Source organism: Schistocerca americana, chromosome 1, assembly GCF_021461395.2.
Source record: "Schistocerca americana isolate TAMUIC-IGC-003095 chromosome 1, iqSchAmer2.1, whole genome shotgun sequence".
In the NCBI taxonomy this organism is placed as follows: domain Eukaryota; kingdom Metazoa; phylum Arthropoda; class Insecta; order Orthoptera; family Acrididae; genus Schistocerca; species Schistocerca americana.
Window position 1 is genome coordinate 449,956,624 of NC_060119.1, and position 26,818 is coordinate 449,983,441.

A 26,818-nucleotide genomic window follows, 5' to 3' on the forward strand; every position below is an offset into this window, starting at 1 on the left:
TGTCCCTTCATAATTTGATGTCACCAGAGCAGACTTCCTTCAGGTCATTGGGCAGCTACCCCCCCCCCCCCCCCCTCCCCCCACCTCCCCACTCCCATTTTTGCTACTCAGTGATTTTAATGCCCATCATCTCCTTTGGGGTTCTCCCACGACCTGTCAGAGAGGTACCCTTTTGGCTGATCTTCTTAACCACCGTAAGCTCTTCTGCCTTAAGACTGGAGCACCCACTTTCCTTTCCGACTTCTCGCGCACCTATTCCCAGTTGGACCTATCCTTCTGCACTGCCCAGCTTGCCCATCATCTTGAGTGGTCCCTTCTTTCTGATTCCTACTTGAGTGACCATTCCCCCGTGTGCTATTCGTTGCTGACTCCTACCCCACCTGCATACACACCTACACTTTCCTGGTGGGTGTGAACCCTTCACCAACTTGGCTTTGTGAAGCGATTCATGTTAACCTTGGCCTTCCTTCGCTTCCTAAGGCTACTACTCCAGCCTTGCTTTATCGCCTTAAGTTTCACAACCTTCGCATGGAACTTTGCGATAGTACCTGTGTCTACACTGATGGCTCTCGGACTGACAGTGGGATTGGTTGTGCCTTTGTCATTGGCACCCATGTCTTTCAATATCAGCTTCTGGCACACTGCTCGTATTTATAGCTGAACTCTTCCCCTGTATTGGTCTACTGAGTACATCCGGTGACACAGACTTTTCAGTTGTGTCCTCTGCTCAGACTCACTTGGCGCTCTTCAAAGTCTGTATGTGCTGTTGGTTGCCCATCCCCTAGTGCAACGGGTCCAGGAAAACTGTCACCTGCTCACTCTTGGTGGAGCCACTGTGATGATTGTGTGGGTTCCTGGTCATGTCGGTCTGCCAGGAAACGAGGCAGCTGATGCTGCTGCCATGCTGCAGTCCTCATACCTCAGCTTGCTAGTAACTATATTCCCTCCAGTGATCTCTGTGTTGCCATCTGTCAGGGGGTGGTGTCCCTTTGGCATCACCAATGGTCCTCTCTTTACAGGAATAAGCTCCGGCTTATTAGGTCTCTCCCAGAGGCTTGGATGACCTCCTCTCGGCTGTCCCATCGGGACGAGGTAATTTTAACTAGGCTGCATATTGGGCACTGCCTTTTTAGCCATCGTCATTTGATAAGCGGCAGTACCCCACCACTTTGTACACATTGCGCCCAAGTTTTAACTGCCCATCACTTCCTGATGGAATGCCCATTTTTTTAACTGTTTACGTTCCCGCTTGGGTGTGCCGTCTGAGTTATTGGCCATTTTAGCAAATGATGTGTTTTACTTTTTATCTGCCAAAGCAATATGGCGAAGACCATTTAGTTTTTGGACCTCCATTTCTCTATGGTGTCTTTTTTAGCCCTTTCTCCATGTGCCTATTTTTAGCTGTTTTTTCTTGTGTCAATGGGGACTGATGTTCAGTTGTCTTTTAACTCCTCTCTGTCTTCGTGTTCTGTAGTTTTGACTTGGGTGTGTATGACCACAGTTGCTTTTCGCACCCTAAAACAAAACAAAATCAAACCAAACCTTCTTTGTCCCATCTTCTAAGATACGCCATTTGGACATCATTGCCCTGGGTGTTCCTCTCTCCAGAATGCAGATTGATCTTCCTGAGGTCAGATTCTTTCCATTCTTCTGTAAATGATATGTAGTAGTGTTTAGCAACCAGTGACTTTTTATCAGAATTCTTACTATTCGTTGCTCAGGAGGTGAGCCATTATATTTAAAAACATTGAATTTGATTGACAATAAGGCCATCTGATTACAGTCTTGGTCTAACGGAAGATAACTTATACCCAGCTTACATGCAGAGGCAGTGGGCTAATTTGTAGTGAAGACATATTCTGGATAAACAAGGGTATATTATTTTGTTGTTTGCACAATTGTTTGCTAAATCTGTGATTGTTGATACCTGTGAAATCACAGAGCCATTATGCAGAGATCATCCAGAAGTGACAATGCCAATTGGTACACATATGAAGCACTAGATGCAGCAAGTTTTCATGTATTGTCACAAAAAAAAGCTAAACTCCTCCCTTTTATTGGCAAGACACATGTTGAATTTAGACTAGACAGAGTATTTTTTATTCCAGATTACATTTCTAAGATTACTTTCTTGATATTTTAAACAAGATTCCCGATTTTAAAGTTATGTATGCTCATGTTCCTGAACAAGAACACCCTTACCTCAAACAATGTTTTTCCCAACATTCCCGCCATGAATCACCTCTTCAGTGATGTTTTAGTGTTCAACGCTTAGTTCTTTGATATGCTAGGAGCACTGTAGCAAATGATCAGGTATTGAAATTTTTAGTCTCCTCTTAATTCCCTGAGTGCTATGTCCACCATACAGCACTTCTTCATAGTGGGTAAACAGTCCACGATATCAAAGATGCCCTCCTTCATCTGAAATCCCAGAAGAGAGGTGTTGTTCTCCCATGTACCAAGCCATGTGAGAATCTGTGGTAATTAGCAAATATTATAGTCAAAGATACTTGTGGGTTACCCAGTATGACTCAATGAAATTTCCCTGGGAATGCTGTAAGTTAATTGTTGTGGACTGTCATGTGTCTGTGGGAAGAAGAGTGACTCAGGATTTCAAATAATGAGGTGTTTGTTGATAAAATGGACTGTACCACTGTGACATGTCTTCTAGCTGCTGAGATATAGTCAAGTCCTCCTCACCCACCATTGAGCAGGGCACTGTTCTAACACACAGCTTCTCCATTACACAACATTACCATGTATCCTATCTTACTGGTGGAACTCATTTTAATGTTTTTGCAACCTAACATTGCATCTAAATTGTTAAGTAGGAGATTTCTGTGTGTTTTCGGAGGGTGGCATTCTCATTCATTTTTGTATGTGTTCAGTTAGCATTAGTGTAGTTATTTTTAACTGTATAATGTTACTAATTGCTAATTTTGTGTACCTGAGAGCGAGTCAGTGTGTGGATCTGTCTGCAGCTGCAAGTGAATGAGTGCCATTTTAATTAAGATTTTATGTTATCAATGTCTGAATTTGAAAAATTAGGTCACATTTGTCACAACATTTTAGTTAGAGCACTGATAACTGTGTTGTTAAGTTTCATGTTGTAACCACAACCATCATTACCAAATTGTCAAAGCTTCTATGTGTTACAGGAATGTGCAAAATCATATAAAGAATTTGGTATGATTATTAATTGCTTTTTTATCAGGGACAATTCTTTTTATAAACTTACATGAATGTCACATGTGTGGACAAATTAGTTCCAGTTTCTTCAACTTTCAAATGTGTGTGTGTGTGTGTTTGTGTGTGTGTGTGTGTGTGTGTGTGTGAGAGAGAGAGAGAGAGAGAGAGAGAGAGAGAGAGAGACCAAGACCAATCTTGACACTTCTAATTTTATTTTTTATGTACTTCAGTGAGCATTGCAGTATGGTTGCAAAAAAGAAGAGAGCTCAAACGGAAATTGATAATACCTCCACTTCAGAAATAACAGTAAGAAAAAGGGTACGGTCAAATGAAAATGCTGGGAGTAGTGCAGTTGTGCCTAAAACTAAAGAGTCGTCAAAAACTGTTACCAAATCTAAAAAAGGCACAGTGTCTAAAGATAAGGTGGAAGATCTAATTGAAAGGGCTGAGGAGGAGTATGTTGATGATGTACGGACTCATAACAACAACTCAGTTTTAGCTGATGATGGTAAGTAATGCTACTTTGCATAACAGTCTGCATACTTTCTTTCTAAAGACATGTAATTGCCTTTTCCAGTGTTGATTTGTTTACCAGTTATACACTGATCGGCCAGAACATTATGACCACCTATCTAATAGCCAGTATGTCCACCTTTGGCACGGATAACAGCTGCAACGCAATGTGGCATGGAAGCAGTGAGGCATTGGCAGATCACTGGAGCCACCACATCTGTGCTCACAAGTTACCTAATTCCTGTGAATTCCAGGGAGGGGGCCAATTAGCTCTGATGCCATGTTCAATCAAATCTCAGATGTGTTCGATCAGGTTCAAACCTGGCAAGTTGGCTGGCCAGCACATAAATTGGAACTCACCACTGTGTTCCTCAAACTACTCCATCACACTGCTGGCCTTGTGACATGGTGCATTATCTTGAAAAATGCCACTGCTATCAGGAAAAATGATCTTCATGAAGGGGCTTACGTGGCCTGCAACCAGTGTATGATACTCCTTGGCTGTCATGGTGCTTTGCACAAGCTCCACTAGACCTATGGATGCCCACATGAATGTTCCCCAGAGCATAATAGAGCCACCACCATGTGTCTGTCCCACAGCACAGGTGTCAAGGAACGGTTCCCCTGGAAGACAACAAATTTGCACCTCCCATTGGCATGATGAAGAAGGTATCAGGATTCATCAGATCATGCAATGCTCTGCCACTGCACCAACGTCCAGTGCCGATGGTCACATGCCCATCTCAGTCATAGTTGCCGATGTCATGGTGTTAACATTGGAACATGCATAGGTCATCGACTGTGGAGGCACATTGTTTGGAGTGTTCAGTAAACTGTGTGTTCAGACACATTTTTACTCTGCCCAGCATTAAAGTCTGATGTTAGTTTCGCCACAGTTTTCTGCCTGCTTTGTTTTACCAGTCTGTCCTACCTACAGTGTCTGACATCTGTAATGAGGGGTGGTCACCCAGTCCCATGAAATCTGGGCATGGTCTCACCTGGGTTTCGCCAAGTGTTGAAGACACACACCACAGCACTCCTTGAACAGCCAACAAGTTGTACAGTTTCTGAAATGCTTATGCTGAGCCTCCAGGCCATCACGAACTGCCCTTGGTCAAACTCAGATAGATCGCATGCCTTCCCCTTTCTACACGTAGACAGCACACTCTCTGATACAACGTGCATTGTGCATGTGTCTGAATAGCAGTCATTCCTTGCCAGGTGGTGCTGCTATCGCTTGGACAGGTTCATGTTGATAGGAGGTCGGTGACCATAATATTCTGGGTGATCAGTGTATTTCTCCCATTATTATTCATGTATTATTTTGATTAATATAATGCTATCAACATTATAGGCTCAGCACGACAACTCAAAAAAATCTTAATTTATGTGAAATGAAATTGGTAAATTGAACTTCAGAAATCCTAATTAAAATGTTACAAAACTGTGAAATGTGGATATAATAGCTATTTTTAATGAAACAGTATCTCATTAAAACAGTAGTATAAAGAAAAAGTGGCAACTTAACCATCAGTTAAGAGTGGGCAAGTTCACCTGTTCCATTGACATTACATTTTGTCTTTAATTTGTGTGTCTAGCATTATTGTACATTTTGTTCAAGATGCATTTCTGTCTTTTTGTATCTGATCTGTCCCTTTTTTCCCCCTGCAGACAAAATGGATGGCTCTGGATCCTTGTAAATATTGGTGGTGCTATGGGCAATTTGCACCATTTTGTCTTGATAAGAATTGCCTTGTTACTATCATAAAATGTTTAAACTTACTACAATTTTTTTTCAACTTCACATAAGAAAGGATGTAATATGGCCAGATCAACAATCATACTCTTGTTAAGTTGTTCGCAGTGCAGCATTTTTCATAAGACAAATGAGTTGCATCTATGTGGGGGCTTTCAATAAGTAATGCAACATTATTTTTTCCTCAGAAAACTTTGGTTGAAAAAACTGTAATTTTGTTTGTGATGTCCTTGAACATTTGCACATTATCAAATATTTCCAGTAATTACCAGATAGCTCTTCAACTAGTCTTGAAAGTGGCATCTGCAAATGAGGTACGTTCCAAGCAAAGTGTCATAACCCGACGTAGGTCTCAACATATTTACTCGGATCACCATTAGATCAGAGGATTGTAGGTCATTTGTTGGAAATGAGTGGCTTCGTACAGGGGTGAAACAGCAACGGATTCAAGCTGGGGTCTCTGTGATTAGAGACGGTACAGAATGACTTGCATGTTAAGCTAAGGAAGTAGATATGGTGGTGATAAGGAAATGAGACTGTGTTGTGGTTTGGCTTACTGGTGTGCTTTTTATATTTTCTTCATGTATTTGCAGTGAACATGCATGAAAGCAATGACACTAGTTTATAAATTCAGTAAGTGCAGAACATAATAGTCTTACTAGCGTTTCCACACATTAACCAGAACAAATGGCCACCATGACTTATAACTTGCTTAAGCTTCGCATATACACAGTAGCATATGCTACTGCTGGCCATGAACCATGGAAGTGCCAGATTATGTTGTTCTGAATGAACCCTTAGGTTCAAGTACTCATCAAAATGAGAGTGACTTACAGACAGTTACATGTCGACAACTGTATGAAGGAAATCAATAACCGTAGTACAGAGGTACATAAAACGAAGCTGTGCAAGTCATTCTTAGTGTAAAATCTTAACAGAGTTTAATCTCTCTCACATAGTATCTGCTGCAGACTTGTTTATCAAAGACTGTCCCCCCGCCTCCCATGGGTCCGGGGGTTAGAATGGGCCTGAGGTATTCCTGCCTGTCGTAAGAGGCAACTAAAAGGAGTCACACGTTTTGGCCTTTATGTGATTGTCCCTTGTAGGGTTTGACCTCCATTTTTCAAAACTTTCCCGAAGAGCGATCCAATTGGTGAAGGGTGCATTAAATGGTGCATAGTGTTCATTATACAGTGAGACATCTCACATTCTTCATCGACGTGGATCTGCACTTCCGCTCATTCTCCAGCTGTTGAGCGAGGTCGCGCTCCTGGGTGCGTTTTCCTCCAACCTCTGTGCAGTATCCCTTTCTGCACTGTTGATGATAATGGACTTCTTAGCTCGTTTGTGCCTGATATCCAGGACGGTAGCCAGTCCGTTGTGGTGGGGCCGCCATGTACCCTGTTGGTAGTAGCCCCCTGACCACACAGGGATCGCTCTGCTGATGCCAGCACCGTTAACTCCCCACGTATGCCAAGGATGCCCGTCACCCTGGGGCATCAGGACTCCCAGCAATGGCCATCCTGCTAGGTGACACCCATGGGGAAAGCCCCTGGTCGTAGTGGGTGGCATCAGGGCAGATGACACGCCATGAAGTGTAGTACGTCATCTCTTGTGGGTGGTCAAACACCAGCAGTCTCCAAGTGGTCAACATCTAACTTCAATGCTAAGAAATTTGACCCCAAATCGTTTGTGTCCCCCCTCCCCCCCCCCCCACCCCCACCCCTCCCAGCCACACCATGGGAGGAACGCCAGGCTATGGTTAGCAGCAAAGCTTATTCACCCTGGTACATTATATGTACGAGAGTTGATGGGGTCTTTCTTGTCGATGAAGCCTCAGTTTTTTGTGGAGCATTTAGAGGACAGGTTTGGGGAGATGGAGGGCTTGTCCAAAATGTCAGGGTTGGTCTTGGTCAAAACAGCATCCTCTGCCCAGTCATAGGCACTACTCGCATGTGACAAGCTGGGGGACGCTTCTTTTTCCATCACACCCCATAAGAACTCAAATATGGTCCAGGATATCACATTTCACAGAGACCTTCTTTTGCAGTCTGACGATGAGGTGTATGCCAGTTTAGAGTGGTGGGGTGTCCATTTCATCCGGCACATCCATCAGGGTCTGAGGGATAATCAGGTTACCACCGGTGTCTTCATCTTGGCCTTTGAGTGTGACACATTACCAAAGAAGGTCAATGTGATGGTCTACCACTGTGATGTAAAGCCATATATCCCTTCCCCGATGCGGTGCTTTAAGTGGTGGAAGTTTGGCCATATGTATTCCCACCGTACTTCCAGTGTCATCTTTCAGGATTGTGGACATCCTTCACATCCCAAAACTCCCTGTGCCCACCTCTGGTCTGTGTCAACTGCGGAGAGCACCATTTGCTTTGCTCACCAGACTGCAGGATTCTCCAGAAAGAAAGAAATTTAATAGAATACGAGACCCTGGACCGACTGACCTACGCTGAGGCTAAGAGAAAAAATGAGAGGCTACATACTGTGCATATGACGTCAACATACGCCACCACTTTGACAACGGTTCTACCATCTTCCTATCCGCCGCCTACAGTTGGCTCTCAGAGCTGTCAGACTCCATCTGCCCGCTTGATGGTGTGGGGCACTTCCCTCCCTGTTGCTCCTGCGCAACCTACTTCAGGAGCAACACCCCCTGAACCATTGGGCACGTCAGTCCCCACTTCTCAGCCAGAGAAGCGTAAGTCTTCTTCGGCTCCTCTCACCAGGAACGGATCCCTTGGGTCACTCCCTTCCCAGGTTCCTACCAGTGGCACATTTGACACCCGCCAGTGGCTGAAGCAACCACAGGTAGCTGGTTGTAGGGCTTCACGGTCCTCATTAGTCCCTGAGACTAAATCAGTGAAGCCCTCTCAGCCGGACAAACCCAAGAAGCGTCTAAAAAGAAAAAGGCCCCCAAGAACCAAGGGAATGCGGTGGCACCCACACCACCACTACCTACAATACGAATACATAGAAAGAAGGATCCTTTATTGTATGATTATATGATAGCGGAACAAACACTGGTAGCAGTTACTTCTGTAAAATATCTGGGAGTATGCGTACGGAACGATTTGAAGTGGAATGATCATATAAAACTAATTGTTGGTAAGGCGGGTACCAGGTTGAGATTCATTGGGAGAGTGCTTAGAAAATGTAGTCCATCAACAAAGGAGGTGGCTTACAAAACACTCGTTCGACCTATACTTGAGTATTGCTCATCAGTGTGGGATCCGTACCAGGTCGGGTTGACGGAGGAGATAGAGAAGATCCAAAGAAGAGCGGCGCGTTTCGTCACTGGGTTATTTGGTAACCGTGATAGCGTTACGGAGATGTTTAATAAACTCAACTGGCAGACTCTGCAAGAGAGGCGGTCTGCATCGCGGTGTAGCTTGCTCGCCAGGTTTCGAGAGGGTGCGTTTCTGGATGAGGTATCGAATATATTGCTTCCCCCTACTTATACTTCCCGAGGAGATCACGAATGTAAATTTAGAGAGATTAGAGCGCGCACGGAGGCTTTCAGACAGTCGTTCTTCCCGCGAACCATACGCGACTGGAACAGGAAAGGGAGGTAATGACAGTGGCACGTAAAGTGCCCTCCGCCACACACCGTTGGGTGGCTTGCGGAGTATCAATGTAGATGTAGATGTAGATGTACAAGCTCTGTGTCTGAGGATGAGGTGGAGATTCTGGCATCCGCTGAGGACCTACATCACGCTAGGCCCTCAGACACAATGGCTGTCATCCATACAGGTACTCATCGGGTGGCAGCAGTTGACCCTGAGGTGTTGACTGCCTCATTGTGTTTTTCATGCCTTCCCAGTCTCACGATCACGTAATCCTCCTGTGGAATTGTGGCAGTTTTTTCCACCACCTGGCTGAGCTACGGCAACTGTTAAGCTTTACACCTGCTTTCTGCATTCCCCTCCAGGAAAACTGGTTCCCGGCAATGTGGACTCCTGCCCTTCATGACTAAAAGGGATATTACAGGAACCATAGCGACTATAATAGTGTGTCAAGTGGAGTTTGCGTCTATGTCCTGAACTCGGTATGTAGTCAACCTGTGCCCCTTAAAGCCCTTCTTGAAGCTGTGGATGTCAGGATAAGGAATACACAGGAAATAACTGTCTGCAATGTATATCTTCCTCCAGATGGTGCAGTACCCCTGAACGTATTGGCTGCACTGATTGATCAACTCCCTAAACCTTTCCTACTTTTGGGAGATTTTAACGTGCATAACCCCTTGTGGGGTGGCACCATGCTTACTGGACAAGGTAAGGAGGTCGAAAATTTACTATCACAACTCGACCACTGCCTCTTAAATACAGGTGTCCCCACACATTTCAGTGCGGCACATATTCGGCCATTGATCTATGAGTTTGCAGTCCTGGCCTTCTCCCATCTATCCACTGGAGAGCACATGATGACTTGTGTGGTAGTGACCACTTCCCTATCTTCCTGTCACTCCCCAGGCGTCATGCCCATGGATGCCTACCCAGGTGGGATTTAAACAAGGCAGACTGGGAAGCCTTCATCTCTGCTGTCACCGCTGAATCTTCCCCACATGGTGCCATCAATGTTATCATTGAGCAAGTCACTACAATGATCGTTTCTGCGATAGAAAACACGATCGCCGCTCATTCTTTATGGTGCCCGCGGCGAAAGAAAGTCCCTTGGTGGTTGCTGGAAGTCGCTGAGGCAATTAAAGAGTGTTGGTGAGCTCTACAGCGGCATAAAAGGCACCCTTCCCTAGAGCACCTAATAGCCTTTAAACGGCTTTGTGCCCGCATTCGCCAGCTTATAAAACGACGGAAAATGTTGGGGGAGGTACGTGTCGACCATTGGCTGCCATACGTCACCTTCCCAAGTCTGGATGAAGATCAGACATCTTTTTGGGTACCAGACCCCAACAGGTGTCCCTGGCATTAACATCAGTGGTGTGTTATCTACCAACACAAAAGCGATTGCTGAGCACTTTGCTGAGTACTGTGCTCGAGCCTCTGCGGTGGATAACTATCCCCCAACCTTCGCGCTCTCAAATGGCGAATGGAAGAGAAAGTCCTCTTGTTCACTACAAGCCACAGTCAACCCTACAATACCCCATTTACAGAGTGAGAGCTCCTCAGCGCCCTTGCACAATTCCCCGCACAGCTCCTGGCCGGATTGGATCCACAGTCAGATGATTAAACATCTCTTGTCTGACTAAAAGCGGCATCTCCTCATCATCTTCGATCGGATCTGGTGCAATGTCGTTTTTCCATTGTATGGTGGGAGCACACCATCATTTCGGTGCCCAAACCCAGTCAAAACCTGCTTGATGTGGGTAGCTACCAGCCCATCAGCCTTACCAACTTTCTTTGTAAGCTGCCAGAACGTATGGTGTGTCGGCAGTTGGGTTGGGTCCTAGAGTCACGTGGCCTACTGGCTCCATGTCAGAGCAGTTTCCACCAGGTTCACTCTACCACTGATAATCTTGTCCACCTCAAGTCTGCCATCCAAACAGCCTTTTCCAGATGCTAACATCTGGTTGCAGTCTTTTTTGACTTATGTAAAGCAAATGACATGACCTGACAACATCATATCTTTGCCACATTGTATGATTGGGGTCTCCGGGCCCCCGTCCGATTTTTATCCAAAACTTCCTGTCGCTCCGTACTTTCCATGTCCAAGTCGGTGCCTCCCATAGTTCCCCTGTATTCAGGAGAAGGACGTTCTGCAGGGCTCTGTATTGAGTGTGTGTCTATTTTTAGTGGCTATTAACAGTCTAGTAGCAGCTGTAGGGCCATCGGTCTCACTTCTGTATGCAAATGACTTCTCCATTTCATACTGCTCCTCCAGTACTGGTGTTACTGAGCAGCACCTACAGGGAGCCATTCACAAGGTGCAGTCATGGCTTCCAGTTTTCAGCTGCGAAGTCGTGTGTCATGCATTTCTGTCGGCATTGCACCGTTCCTCCAGAACTGGAACTTTACCTTAATGACAATCCACTCACTGTTGTGGAGACATATTGATTTTTAGGACTTGGCTACTTCACCTTCGTCAGCTTAAGCGGAAGTGCTCAGTGTCCTGGTGGAGGCCAGAGTGCCTCCATTGAAGATTAGGTGTGCCCAACTGCTCGCCAGTTATGTTGCACACCTTGATAGTTCTCCTGTGCATCCGAATTACCGTCTCCTTCTCCCACCCACAGCGTTTCATCTCCCGCATCGGCAGCCCAGGTCAGGGCTTACACATGCGGTTCGTGTCCGGTCCCTTCTGTCTGAACTGGAGTCTTTCCCATTTACCACCTCTCCTCGAGGTCCATTCACATACACCTCCTTGGTGTACACCTAAGCTGCAGATTCTTCTGGATCTTTCACATGGCCCTAAGGACTCTGTTAACCCTGTGGCTCTCCACTATCACTTCCTCTCGATTCTCGTCATGTACCAGGGCCATGAAGTGGTTTACACCAGTGGCTCGATGGCTGATGGTGACATAGGCTTTGCATATGTTCATGGAGGACATATTGAACAGCACTCCTTGCCATATGGCTGCAGTGTTTTCACTGCAGAGCTGGTGGCCATATCTCGTGCTCTTGAGCACATCCGCTCATGCTCTAGCAAGTCATTTCTTCTGTGTACTGACTCCTTGAGCAGCCTGCAAGCTATCGACCAGTGCTACCCTTGCCGTCCTTTGGTAGCGTCCATTCAGGAATCCATCTATCCCCTGGAACGGTCCCGTCATTCTGTGATGTTTCTGTGGACCCCAGGACACGTCTGAATCACAGGCAATGAATTTTCCAACTGGCTGGCCAAACAGGGTACGTGGAAACCGCTTCTTGAGACTGGCATCTCCGAAACTGACCTGTGTTCTGTATTATGCTGCAGGGTTTTTTGGCTTTGTGGGTCGGAATGGCATAACAGTACGCACAACAAACTGTGTGTTCTTAAGGAGACTACAAATGTGTGGAAGTCTTCCATGTGATACTCTCGCAGGGAATCAGTTGTCCTTTGCTGGCTTTTAATTGGCCATACGTGGCTAACACATGGTTACCTACTATGTCATGAGGACCCACCTCAGAGTTGCTGTGGCTCACAAATGATGGTTGCCCACCTCTTGCTGAACTGCCCACTTTTAGCCACTCTGCGGCGGATTTTTAGCTTTCCCAGCATCCTACCTATGGTTTTGGGCAGCAATGCCTCAACAGCAGCTTTAGTTTTATGTTTTATTCATGAGGGTGGCTCTTATCATTTGATCTAAGTTTTAGCACATGTCCTTTTTCCCTCTGTGTCCTCCACCCTAGTGCTTTTAGGGTGGAGGTTTTAATGTGTTGCAGAGTGGCTGGCTTCTCCTTTTTGTTGTCAGGGTCAGCCAGCCATGGTAATCTGCTCTCTTGTTTTGATGTCTTCTACAAGTTTCTTGTGTGTCTCTGTAGTTTTCTTGTCTGATTTTGCCCATTTTAGTGTTTGTTGCCCTTCTGTCATTCTTGTGGTTTTCTCCTTTCTTCCAGGTATGTTTTGTATGTTTCAATTATTTTGCTTCCACCTTTGAGGAGTTATTTTAATCGGAACGAGGGACCGATGACCTAGCAGTTTGGCCCCTCCCCTCCTCTTAAACCAACCAACCAAGACTGGCAGGAATTCTTCTGCTCACTGGAACTCTTCTGCTTGCTGGAACCCTTTGGCTTGCAGGAAGTCTCCCTTGCTTGACATTTAAGGGCTTCTACTTATGGCATTTTGGGCTGTTTGGTTACAGCTGATAGATTCCTGTGTCAGTTTTTTACCTACATCTCACAGTCAGTTATTTTGCCAAAGCATTTGAGCTCTTAATAAACTGACGAAAGCAGTTTGCACTTTATGTCTCTATCGAAGTTACAGTGCTTGCAGCGAATATTCATACTTAAATTTTATTTTATTTATTTATTTTATTTTTGTGTGTGTGTGTGGGGGGGGGGGAGGGGGGGGGGCTGTCTGCCTTCAGCATTTGATCATTATGAAAAAACTTTTATTGAATGACCGTCGCAAATATTCACTGATGTTGGCAGAATGTCTACAGACACCAGGTAGTGGATAAAAGCACAGTAAGTCAGTGGCTGAAGCATATGTCATCCACAGAAAAATGATGAGGAAATTTGTCTGATCTTCCATGTGTGGGAGGCTGCACACAACTCCGATGCTTGCAATGTTGCAGTGCGTGGACATTCTTTATTTGAGGCAATCGATGAATAACAATCAAGCAACACGGTGCTTAACTTGACATCTCTGTTGGTTCTGTAGTCACTTGGTACAGCAGTTAGTGTATGCAAAGGATTGCGTTTCCTTGAACCCTGACTGAAGAGCACAAACAGGAAAGAAGGAACAAATATATCATATTGCTTGCTCATTATAAGGCTGATGATGATGTTTTCTTGTCGAACCTTTTTCCGGAGTGCCATCACACGATGTCACCTTCGAAGAAGTAATGCAAAACTATACCTTAATCTTAATTGGAGAAAAGAGAACCACTTGTATGAATATCAAGAGCTCAGATGGCAACCCAGTTCTAAGCAAAGAAGGGAAGGCAGAAAGGTGGAAGGAGTATATAGAGGGTTTATACAAGGGCGATGTACTTGAGGACAATACTATGGAAATGGAAGAGTATGTAGATGAAGATGAAATGGGAGATAAGATACTGCGTGAAGAGTTTGACAGAGCACTGAAAGACCTGAGTCGAAACAAGGCCCCAGGAGTAGACAACATTCCATTAGAACTACTGATGGCCTTGGGAGAGCCAGTCATGACAAAACTCTACCATCTGGTGAGCAAGATGTATGAGACAGGCGAAATACCCACAGACTTCAAGAAGAATATAATAATTCCAATCCCAAAGAAAGCAGGTGTTGACAGATGTGAAAATTACCGAACCATCAGTTTAATAAGTCACAGCTGCAAAATACTAACGCGAATTCTTTACAGACGAATGGAAAAACTGGTAGAAGCGGGCCTCGGGGAAGATCAGTTTGGATTCCGTAGAAATGTTGGAACACGTGAGGCAATACTATCCTTATGACTTATCTTAGAAGAAAGATTAAGAAAAGGCAAACCTACGTTTCTAGCATTTGTAGACTTAGAGAAAGCTTTTGACAATGTTAACTGGAATACTCTCTTTCAAATTCTGAAGGTGGCAGGGGTAAAATACAAGGAGCGAAAGGCTATTTACAATTTGTACAGAAACCAAATGGCAGTTATGAGAGTCGAGGGGCATGAAAGGGAACCAGTGGTTGGGAAAGGAGTGAGACAGGGTTGTAGCCTCTCCCCGATGTTATTCAATCTGTATATTGAGCAAGCAGTAAAGGAAACAAAAGAAAAATTCGGAGTAGGTATTAAAATTCATGGAGAAGAAGTAAAAACTTTGAGGTTCGCCGATGACATTGTAATTCTGTCAGAGACACCAAAGGACTTGGAAGAGCAGTTGAACGGAATGGACAGTGTCTTGAAAGGAGGATATAAGATGAACACCAACAAAAGCAAAACGAGGATAATGGAATGTAATCAAATTAAATCGGGTGATGCTGAGGGGATTAGATTAGGAAATGAGACACTTAAAATAGTAAAGGAGTTTTGCTATTTAGGGAGTAAAATAACTGATGATGGTCGAAGTAGAGAGGATATAAAATGTAGACTAGCAATGGCGAGGAAATCGTTTCTGAAGAAGAGAAATCTGTTAACATCGAGTATAGATTTAAGTGTCAGGAGGTCGTTTCTGAATGTATTTGTATGGAGTGTAGCCATGTATGGAAGCGAAACATGGACGATAAATAGTTTGGACAAGAAGAGAATAGAAGCTTTCGAAATGTGGTGCTACAGAAGAATGCTGAAGATTGGGTGGGTAGATCACGTAACTAATGAGGAGATATTGAATAGGATTGGGGAGAAGAGAAGTTTGTGGCACAACTTGACTAGAAGAAGGGATCGGTTGGTAGGACATGTTTTGAGGCATCAAGGGATCACAAATTTAGCATTGGAGGGCAGCGTGTAGGGTAAAAATCGTAGAGGGAGACCAAGAGATGAATACACTAAGCAGATTCAGAAGGATGTAGGTTGCAGTAGGTACAGGGAGATGAAGAAGCTTGCACAGGATAGAGTAGCATGGAGAGCTGCATCAAACCAGTCTCAGGACTGAAGACCACAACAACAACAACACCTTAATCTGGTCAAGACATGGCTACAGTAAAAGGACTCATAATAAAATGAGCAACTCTGAAGTCTGTTGTGAGATTCTTAGGAAAGTGGAGGAAAATTACTGCATGGTCTTGGGCACAAAAATGTGACACACTTCTCCATCTCTACAATATCACAAGGACACAAACAAGTCTGTGCACCCAAGAGGAGATCACACAAATTCGGTGAACTGTTCTTCCTCATCTGTCCTACAGTCTAGATGTCGCATCTTTGGATTTCTATCTCTTTGAACTACTGAAGGATGGACTCTTTGGGAAGTACTAGAACAATTATGCAGCAAAAAGTTGGCTAAGATACAGACCACTAGAGTGGTACCCTGATGACGCACAGACTCGCACATTATGGTGGCATAAAGCCATGGAATGCATTGGAAAATAAGGTTTAATAGTCAAAGAATGGGGGAACAGTCTTGTGCAGTGGTTCCCCACCTTTCTTAGACCATTAGCTAGTACACTCACTGCCCTACATCCCCCTCCCCACCCCCTTTCCCCCACATTATTACCAACTTTAGCACCTAACTAAGCTGTAGAATGAAAGACTTTTCCTGTAAAACTTTTATTTTTAATACAATGAAAGATGAATGGCATTTAGCTTTGTGTGTGTGTTTGTGGGGGGGGGGGGGGGGGGGGGGGAGTTGACACTTGTTACAAAATGTACTTCCCCTGCATTACTCCTTTCCATTGCAGCATTTTCTTGGCCTGCACATTGCAATGCCATTTAAAATCAACCAAGTTAAAACCTGCACACTATACTTACTGTTTATAAATCGCTTGATTGCTGCACTCGTTATTTCTGAACTGGAAGACTTCAGACTGTTGATGCTTTGTGTGGTCAGCAGCAACAACAACAATAATAATAATAATAATAATAATACTGTATACAGCATCCTTATGTAGTTATTGCTGTGTTGTGCTGTCAATTAATTCATTTATCTGTTTCAAAATGAGTAATGAAGCAATTTCTAGACTACTGCAGGTACTAACTACAACATAGAGAAGACATTTGCTTGAGATATTTAGCATTTGTTACATATATGTCTCACTTTATCATCAGCGATGTATAGGACAACGTAGAAAATACGTGTGTAGTGGCTGGGCAATGTGAGGAACCAGTAACCTTCATCACATTAATGCTACTAATTGAGAAAAAGTAATTTTTGATAACTTATATAATCATTATTAGAGTCTTACGAATTGCGATAACAATAATAATTTAGTGTAACCCTTGGGGGGGAGGCGGCGGAGGGGTAATTACCCCAGGTTGGGAACCACTGGTATAGTGTATATAAATCATGAATAAAACCATCCTGCTTTGAGAAAGTGTCCTATTACTTATTGAAGGATCCTCATAGATAATGAAAACAAGTGAGAAACCAATTTTGAAATATCTAAAGTAGAAATAACTCTTACAAATACATTGATTATCCATAAGAAATGTGGGTAAGGTGACAGAGTTTGAGCTTAACAATAGCAGAAGTAATTCTCTCCAATAGAAAATGATGCACTGTGAAGGAATTATGTGAATGGGACAAAAATTGGTAGATGTGATGTACAGACAAACAAATGAACACAATTTAAGAAAAGTGGATGATTTATTTAAGAGAAAGGGCTTCACAATTTGAGCAAGTCAGTGACTCATTGGTCCACCTCTGGCCCTTATGCAAGCAGTTATTCGGCTTGACATTGACTGATAGAGCTGTTGGATGTCCTCCAAAGGAATACTGTGCCAAATTCTGTCCATTGAAAGCGTTAGATGGTCAAAATCCTGAGCTGGTTGGATGCTCCAAATGTTCTCAACCGGGGAGAGATCTGGTGACCTTGCTGCCAAAGATAAGATGTGGCAAACACAAAGACTAGCAGTAAAAACTCTCACCATGTGCGGGCAGGCATTATCTTGCTGAAATATAGGCCCAGAATCCTTTACCGTGAAGGGCAACAAAACAGAGCATGGAAAATCATCAACACACTGCTGTGCTGTAAGGGTGTCATAGATTGACAATCAAAGGGTTCCTGCTATGAAAAGAAATGGCACCCCATCACTCCTGTTTTTTAGGCCTTACAGTGGGTGATGTTCATATTAGTATCACACCACTGGTTAGGCCATCACCAGACACCTCTTCGGCCTGAAATCTCTGTGACTGGTGTAGAATTGTCTTCAGTGACATGTTCTGCTTTGAACTGAGCCCCAGTGACTGGCAAAGACTTGTCTGGAGACACCTCTGACAAGCAGTGGGATACCAACCTAAACGTCACTCGCCCTATCTCCTGACAACCAGGAGTGATGGTCTGGGGTTCCATTTATTTTCATAGCAGACCCACTTGTTGTCATCTGCACCACCCTTACAGCGCAGTGATACATCAACTATATTCTACGCCCCATTTTGTTGCCCTTTATGGCAAGGCATTCTTGGCTTACATTTCAGCAAGATAATATTCACCTGCACATGGTGAAAGTTTCTACTGCTTGTCTTTGTGTTTTCCAAACCCTACCTTGACCAGCAAGGTCATGGATCTTTCCCCAGTTAAAAATGGTTGAAGCATTATGGGCAGGGCCCTCCAACTATCTCGAGATTTGGACAATCTAACATACCAATTGGACAGAATTTGGCACAATATCCCTCAGGAGGACATACAATAACTCTGTCAGTCAATACCAAGCCAAATAACTGCTTGCATAAGGGCCAGAGGTGGACCAATGCATTTTTGACTTGTTCAATTTGTGAAGCTCTTTTTCTTGTATAAATCATCCAATTTTCCTGAAATTGTAATCATTTGTTTGTCTGTACATGTACATCACATCTACCAATTTCTGTCCCATTCAGGTAATTACTTCATAGTACATCGCTTGTGTTGTTGTTGTTGTTGTTGTTGCTACTATTTCTGTAGCACAATTGAAGCATTATGATTATGTCTGCTTGTTCTTCGTGTGGTGAAGATATGTTGTATTATAACATGGGGAAGGCAACTTTTCCTTGACACCTTCATCATGGGGAAGGCACCTTTTCCTTGACAGCTTCATTCCCGTTTCATTCTTAGTCTGCTCACACTTTTCCAGTTTCTTTTTTTATATGTTCTAATTCTGTGAGTTAGTCTGGTGCGGTCTCCCTTCACAGCCAAGCAGTCACCAATGTCTGATTACTATATGTAACATCTGCGCTTGAGCCTCTGTACCACTAAGGATTTATTATGAGGCAGAAATAATGTTCTCAAAATGCACAGTAAGTTTTTGAGTGCTGTCATGTAAGTGAAAACATGTGACATCTCTTTTTGGTTTGCTAGAGTGAAGCTTGTAACAGTATTATGCAAGCGTGCTATAAATGCTACAATAATAGAACACACAAAATCTCATCAGTCTTTTGATAGGTTCGTTGCAGCCTACCATGGATTCTTCTATTGTGCCAAACTCTGCAATTCAGAGTAGCACTTGCACCATATGTTCTCAATTATTTGTTGGATATGTTCCAATCTCTGTCATCTCTTACAGTTTTTACTCCCTGAAGCTTGCCCTAGTATCACTGAAATTATTGCCTGATGTCTTAACAAATGTTCTGTCATCTTGTCTCTTCTTCTTGTCAATGTTTTCTGTGTGTTCTTATCTTTGCCTATTCTATGAAGAACCTCTGTATTCCCTATCTTTTCATTCCACTTAAGTTTAAACACCTTTCTATAGCAGTAAATCTCAAATGTTTTGATTCTCTCTTTTTTCCCTATTTTCCCACCACCCATGATTCACTACTGTCCAATGCTGTGCTCCAAATGTGTATTCTCAGAAACTTCTTCCTCAAATTAAACCTGACATCAGATACCAGCAGACTCCTCTTTACCAGTGTGCCCTCTTTTCTTGTGCTAGTCTGCCTTTTATGTTATACTTGCTTCATTTGTCATGTGTTGTTTTGCTTCCAAGGTAGCAAAATTCCTTATCTTTGCCTACTTTGTAGTCTCCAGTTTGATGATAAGCTTATTGCTTATCTATTTTCTGCTACTCCTCATTACTTTCATCTGTCTTCAGTTTACTCTGAATCCAGATTTTGTATTCAGACTGTTCATCGCATTCAGCGAGTCCTGTAATTCTTCTTCACTTTGACTGAGGATAGCAACAGCATCATCAAATCAAATCATTTATATCCTTTTACCCTGAATTTTAATCCTACTCTTAAACCTTTATTTTATTTCCATCTTTGTTTCTTTGATGTTTAGATTGAACTGTAGGGAGACTACATCCCTGTCTTACAACCTTTTTAATCTGAGCACTTCATTTTTGTTCTTCTATTCTTATTGTTCCCTTTTGATTCTTTTACATATTGTATATTATTTATCTTTCTGTACAGCTTACTCCTAGTTTTCTCAAAATTTTGAACATCTAGCACCATTTATATTTTCGGGTTAATAAATCCTATGAATGTGTCTTGATTTTTTCTTAAGTCTAGCTTCCATTATCAATCACAAAGACATAACTGCTTCTGTGGTGCTCCTGCCTTCTAGAAAGCCAAACTGATCATCAGCTAGAGATCTTCAGTCTTGTTTTTTTTCCTATTTTTCTGTATATTATTCTTGTGAGCAACTTAAATGCGTGAGTTATTAAGGTGATTACATGACAGGTCTTGCACTTATCTGTACTTGCTGTCTTTGGCATTGTGTGGATGACAGTTTTCTGAAAGTGTTGGGGAATGTCTCCAGGCTCACAGATTATATCTCCACACCTGTTTGAATAGTAACTCTGTTGCCACTTGCCACAGTGGCTTTATGAATTTCTGAGGAATGTTATCTACCCCTTCTGTCTTATTTCATCACAAGTCTTCCAGGTATCTGTTAGTCTTCACTCTAAAGCTGAACCCCTATGTCTTCCATATTGACACCCATTTCATCCTTGCTCATGTCATCAGACAAGTGCTCCTCCTTGTAGAGTTCCTCAGTTTACTCTTTTCTTGATGTCCTTGCTTTTAATTTTACGACATTGTTGTTTTGACATTTCTGTATGCTGAATCAGTCCTTCCAATGACCATTTCTTTTTCAATTTCTTCACATTTTTCCTGCATTTATTTTGTCTTGGCTTCCCAGAATTAATATTTATTTCATTTGTAGCTAACTTATATTTCTGTACTCCTGAAATTCTGTGACTTTTTTTTTATTTTTTTATTTTTTTAATTGATCAATTAATTTATTTCTTCTGTTATCCAAGACTTATTCACAGTTACCTTCCTTGTACCTATGTCTGTTTGTCCAACTTCTGTGATTGCCCTTTTGGAGATGTCCATTACTCTTCAACTGAACACCTACTGTGGTAGTCATCATCGTCATCATAGTGTCTTTGCTGTCCGTGGCTGGTAAAATTTTTGCTAGAATTCTGTTGAATTGCCTCCAGCATCTTCCTGACACTGTTTTTCTGAATCTCATTCTGGATTTCACTTGCCCAGAGCTGCTATTGATATGATATTCTGTGTGCAGCAACTGCAGGAGAACTGCAGTGAACAGCATAAGACTTTGTTATTAATATTCCGTGACCCAGAAAAATTCTTTGTACTGTGCGCATAGAAGCCATGCAGAAGTCGGAAAATATTTCGGCTGCCGTGAACGCTGTGTTGGAGTGATTCAAGCTCATCATGATGACATATCTGGACAAGTGCTATGCCAGAATGAAACAACTGGCAAATTCCCTATTACTAAGGGGCTCAAATGAGAATGTTTTCTCAGCCAGCATTGTTCGCCATGTACCTCACATCCAGGCTGTGTGTAGGCGTCATCTGTAAACAGTGCAAGAGTAAAACTTAAATACAGATTCAGTGGAAGACCATTTGATCAGTGCAGACTCTATTCTAAAAATATCACAAGTCACGCACGCAACTGAACTGCAGTATGCTGATGTCAGTGGAAAACTCCAACTGTCTGATTGTTTCATTAGTGCAAATGAACAGTTTAGCCTGACAATCAACATCCCATAAGCCAAGGTAGCCACACAGGCTGCTCCTGGAACTGTCTTTCCAGATTTCAGTAACTCTATTTCCAGCTCACTTTTGGAACAAGTGTAATCACTTCCTCTATCTAGGAAGTATATTGTCAACTAATTGCTCAGTGGAAAAGAACATGGAGAACAGAATATATGCCACCTATGTTGCTTTTGGACATTTCATACATCAGGTGTTCCTGAATAAATATCTAACACTATGCATCAAACTGATGATGTATTGAGCGGTTTTTGTTTCTACAATGTAAAACCTGCACACTGTATCAGCATGATTTTAAGAAACCAGAACGCTTCAGCTAACAGAAGCTTAGGTACATTATGTACATCAAATGGGATGACTTGTGTAAGCCGTCATCATTGGTCAACATCTCGGAGGGATGGGCATCTCCAGCAGATGAAAAACAACAGACATCCTTGACAGTATCTGTGTAGCGAAGTGAGCATAGGTGGAAGACCCTGTGGCATTCCTCAGAAGTGCTATAAGGATCAGATCAAGAACAACATAAAAGAGTCTAAACATTGGCCCATGTAATTGGTGTAACAGAGCAGAAGATGCAGTGGTGCACAACTATTTCATCTGCTGTTTTACATTTTGAGCAGGAATGTTGGAAACTGGAAAATGAGAAATGTCAGTGATGGAAACTTTACCAGACCTGACCATGCCCTCCACCCTCTTATTATGTGTAATCAACATGGTCGCGTTTCATGCCAGGATTGGTATGCTAAGCCATCAAAGGCATCATCACACCTGAACTGCGATGCAGTAAAGTGAAAAATGGAAACTCAGATTTGAGTAGCAGCAGATGACAATCTATGCCTTAGAGAACTTTGAACCCATTTCATCATTTCTTAGTTCTTCAATACCCCACTACTTTGCATACTCATTCTTCTGGATTAGTCTCTTAAACTTCCACCTATTCTTCATCATTACTAAATTGTGATCAAAGTTTAAGTCTGCTCATGGGTACACATTACAATTGAATATCAGATTGACCGAAAAGAAGTTGCTAAGATGAATGCCTGATGGAGCCTGTTGTTAATTTTGATAGCTTTGTTTCAGACTTTGTCATACACTGCTGTCAGGTTGATGAATGCAAGAGATATTTCAGTTGCTTCTGAAAGCTGCGGGCTTTCAAAATAACTACGTACCCTCTGACTCAACATTGCAATATTAAAAGTTTTGGCTGGTTTCGTTGTCTAGGGGCTGGGATACGTAGTTGCCGCATTACCAGCCAAATACTGCTGAGTCTACAGTAAGAATACATACTTGAATCAAATGGTCTAAGTTCCTGTCACTTGGCAGTTGCGAATTTTGAATGTAACATAGACATTTACAAATGAAAGATTGCAATTAAATATAATTTGGAGGTACTATCTTAACGACTTTAAATGATGAGTACGATAGTAGAAGTATTTCTGAGAATGCGGTATATTTCTGCAAAACACTTATGGTGTCGATGGTCCAGTAATTAAATGAAATATAAGTTGAATAACAGGGAAACAATAGATTCCTACTACACATAATTAGTTATGAGCAACAACATAGCTCGTGAGCTATTCACTTCTAAATGCACTACGAAATATTTCTATCTGCCGCGACTATGCGCAAACTGCTCCAGTGTCCAAGTCTTTCCTCTGACCGTGCGTCCGCTGTGCCGTCCAGCACTTTCCGTGTCCTGTCCCGACCTGTCTCTAACTGCCTCCTGCTTAGAACTCCCCATTCATGAGCGCTGTGATTGGCTAAAGCACTCGAGCATTGTTTTTAAACCAATGCACCCATATACATATTTAAGCACAAACGAAATACTGGATTTACATTTAAATAACTGGAAATTAAATAAATATTTCTACGGTTGGACCATAAACATGCTCTAACACACATTATTAAATACATAAGCAATTAAATAAACATACACTCCTGGAAATGGAAAAAAGAACACATTGACACCGGTGTGTCAGACCCACCATACTTGCTCCGGACACTGCGAGAGGGCTGTACAAGCAATGATCACACGCACGGCACAGCGGACACACCAGGAACCGCGGTGTTGGCCGTCGAATGGCGCTAGCTGCGCAGCATTTGTGCACCGCCGCCGTCAGTGTCAGCCAGTTTGCCGTGGCATACGGAGCTCCATCGCAGTCTTTAACACTGGTAGCATGCCGCGACAGCGTGGACGTGAACCGTATGTGCAGTTGACGGACTTTGAGCGAGGGCGTATAGTGGGCATGCGGGAGGCCGGGTGGACGTACCGCCGAATTGCTCAACACGTGGGGCGTGAGGTCTCCACAGTACATCGATGTTGTCGCCAGTGGTGGGCGGAAGGTGCACGTGCCCGTCGACCTGGAACCGGACCGCAGCGACGCACGGATGCACGCCAAGACCGTAGGATCCTACGCAGTGCCGTAGGGGACCGCACCGCCACCTCCCAGCAAATTAGGGACTCTGTTGCTCCTGGGGTATCGGCGAGGACCATTCGCAACCGTCTCCATGAAGCTGGGCTACGGTCCCGCACACCGTTAGGCCGTCTTCCGCTCACGCCCCAACATCGTGCAGCCTGCCTCCAGTGGTGTCGCGACAGGCGTGAATGGAGGGACGAATGGAGACGTGTCGTCTTCAGCGATGAAAGTCGCTTCTGCCTTGGTGCCAATGATGGTCGTATGCGTGTTTGGCGCCGTGCAGGTGAGCGCCACAATCAGGACTGCATACGACCGAGGCACACAGGGCCAACACCCGGCATCATGGTGTGGGGAGCGATCTCCTACACTGGCCGTACACCACTGGTGATCGTCGAGGGGACACTGAATAGTGCACGGTACATCCAAACCGTCATCGAACCCATCGTTCTACCATTCCTAGACCGGCAAGGGAACTTGCTGTTCCAACAGGACAATGCACGTCCACATGTATCCCGTGCCACCCAACGTGCTCTAGAAGGTGTAAGTCAACTACCCTGGCCAGCAAGATCTCTGGATCTGTCCCCCATTGAGCATGTTTGGGACTGGATGAAGCGTCGTCTCACGCGGTCTGCACGTCCAGCACGAACGCTGGTCCAACTGAGGCGCCAGGTGGAAATGGCATGGCAAGCCGTTCCACAGGACTACATCCAGCATCTCTACGATCGTCTCCATGGGAGAACAGCAGCCTGCATTGCTGCGAAAGGTGGATATACACTGTACTAGTGCCGACATTGTGCATGCTCTGTTGCCTGTGTCTATGTGCCTGTGGTTCTGTCAGTGTGATCATGTGATGTATCTGACCCCAGGAATGTGTCAATAAAGTTTCCCCTTCCTGGGACAATGAATTCACGGTGTTCTTATTTCAATTTCCAGGAGTGTATATCGAAAGAAAAGAAGAAAAAGGTAGGCCAGGAGCCCAATGTCTCTGTACTTTCTAAAACACAGTAAATATTTAACCAGTTTCTTCATGAATAGTATATATCGGGTATAAACAAAGACATAGATGAATAAATATATTTATAGGCATGCTGCTACTGTTTCTTCGTGTAACTGTGGAGTACTTATGACCTGACGCGATCGATAGTCATCGGCCACTTTGACCTCCAATAAGGTTTACACTAATAGCTTTCTAAAGACATGGCGATCGACAAAATCGGAAGAAGCGTTTAGATTTTAGAAGTTTTTTCTGGGTGTTACTTCTGTAATTTATCATCGGATACTATACTTCAAACTAATAAATATATTGAAAATATGATTACACCGTCAGAATCATTGCGCAAATAATAGTAATGTACATGTTTCTTTTTGAGGTATCTTAATTCATCTGGCTACTCTTAATTCATTTTAGGCACTCGCGGCATACAAGTCTCTTTCATCGACACAAAGCACCGTTCTCGTCACAGCGAAATTCCCAGACACGCGGCTGGACCGTGCGCTGGGGCTACCCCTCACATTCGGCAGTGTCTGCCCCCACATGATCGGCCTGCCGAGCGGCCTGCGCCCGCCAAGCGGCCACTGCTTCCTCTGAACTTAGAATATTTTCAGGGCTCGATGACTCACTCGTTACCTCACAAAGCCTTCCCCTATGTACAGTACTCAGCTCAGAAGAATACCTGCAAAGGTCGAGGTGGGGAGCAGGGAAACACTCCTTCCCGTACTTTCCTTCTCCTGCATATGGTCAGTGGTATTGGCTGTCTGAAAAACATTCCCCTACCAGCAAACTTCGGTGTCAGGCTTGCTGTAGCATGTTTCATTATTCAACATGTAAGCTCTCCAGTTTTCTTTCCTTAATGTGTTATATTTTATAGTTATTTATGTCAGCGTTGCTTTGCTGTTGTTTTGTTGTTTCTTATTTGCACAGAAAATTGCTGGATTCAGTGACTGGCGAATAAGTAGAAAAGATTAGTCCTTCTGCCTCTACAATGTCTTCAGAGCCCAAGAAGGAACAGACAGTTCATAATGAGGGTAGGGAAATAATAATGAATATAATAAAGTCACGTTACCAAGGAGCTAGAGTGTGCAATTTTAAATATATGGTGAAGAAAAGTAGCCTGCAAGGTGCCAGATATAGTGGCATATCTGTAAGAACAATTACAAAAATTCAAAAAGAGAGAACTTTTATTCAATAACCCACTCTCTTATTCCTGGTAAAAAGATCAGGAGTATGGAAGCTCCTCGCAGGAATTGGGAAACTCAATGAATTTCCTTGGTCTTTCAACACATTAAAGAAATGGTTGCATTTGTTGTGGTTCAGAAGGAAAAAAATGTGCTACCAACAGGAAAATTTTCCAGAGTGAGATTTTCACTCTGCAGCGGAGTATGTGCTGATATGAAACTTCCTGGCAGATTAAAACTGTGTGCCCGACCGAGACTCGAACTCGGGACCTTTGCCTTTCGCGGGCAAGTGCTCTACCATGTGAGCTACCGAAGCACGACTCATGCCCGGTCCTCACAGCTTTATTTCTGCCAGTATCTCGTCTCCTACCTTCCAAACTTTACAAAAGCTCTCCTGGGAACCTTGCAGAACTAGCACTCCTGAGAGAAAGGATATTGCGGAGACATGGCTTAGCAACAGCCTGGGGGATGTTTCCAGAATGAGATTTTTACTCTGTAGCGGAGTGTGCGCTGATATGAAACTTCCTGGCAGATTAAAACTGTGTGCCCGACCGAGACTCGAACTCGGGACCTTTGCCTTTCGCGGGCAAGTGCTCTACCATCTGAGCTACCGAAGCA

The 26,818-nt window shown here is 43.6% G+C and overlaps 1 protein-coding gene across 4 annotated transcripts in view; it reads left to right on the forward strand.

Moving 5' to 3' along the window:
* Positions 1-26,818, forward strand: part of LOC124603184 (nucleolar transcription factor 1-A-like) — a 211,756-nt gene that overhangs the window by 58,947 nt on the left and 125,991 nt on the right. For all 4 annotated transcript variants that reach the window (XM_047136379.1, XM_047136378.1, XM_047136380.1 and 1 more), the window contains one exon: positions 3,420-3,697. In XM_047136379.1, coding sequence (XP_046992335.1) covers positions 3,433-3,697 — 265 coding nt within the window. In that variant the 5' untranslated portion in view covers positions 3,420-3,432. The remainder of the gene's footprint in view (positions 1-3,419; positions 3,698-26,818) is intronic.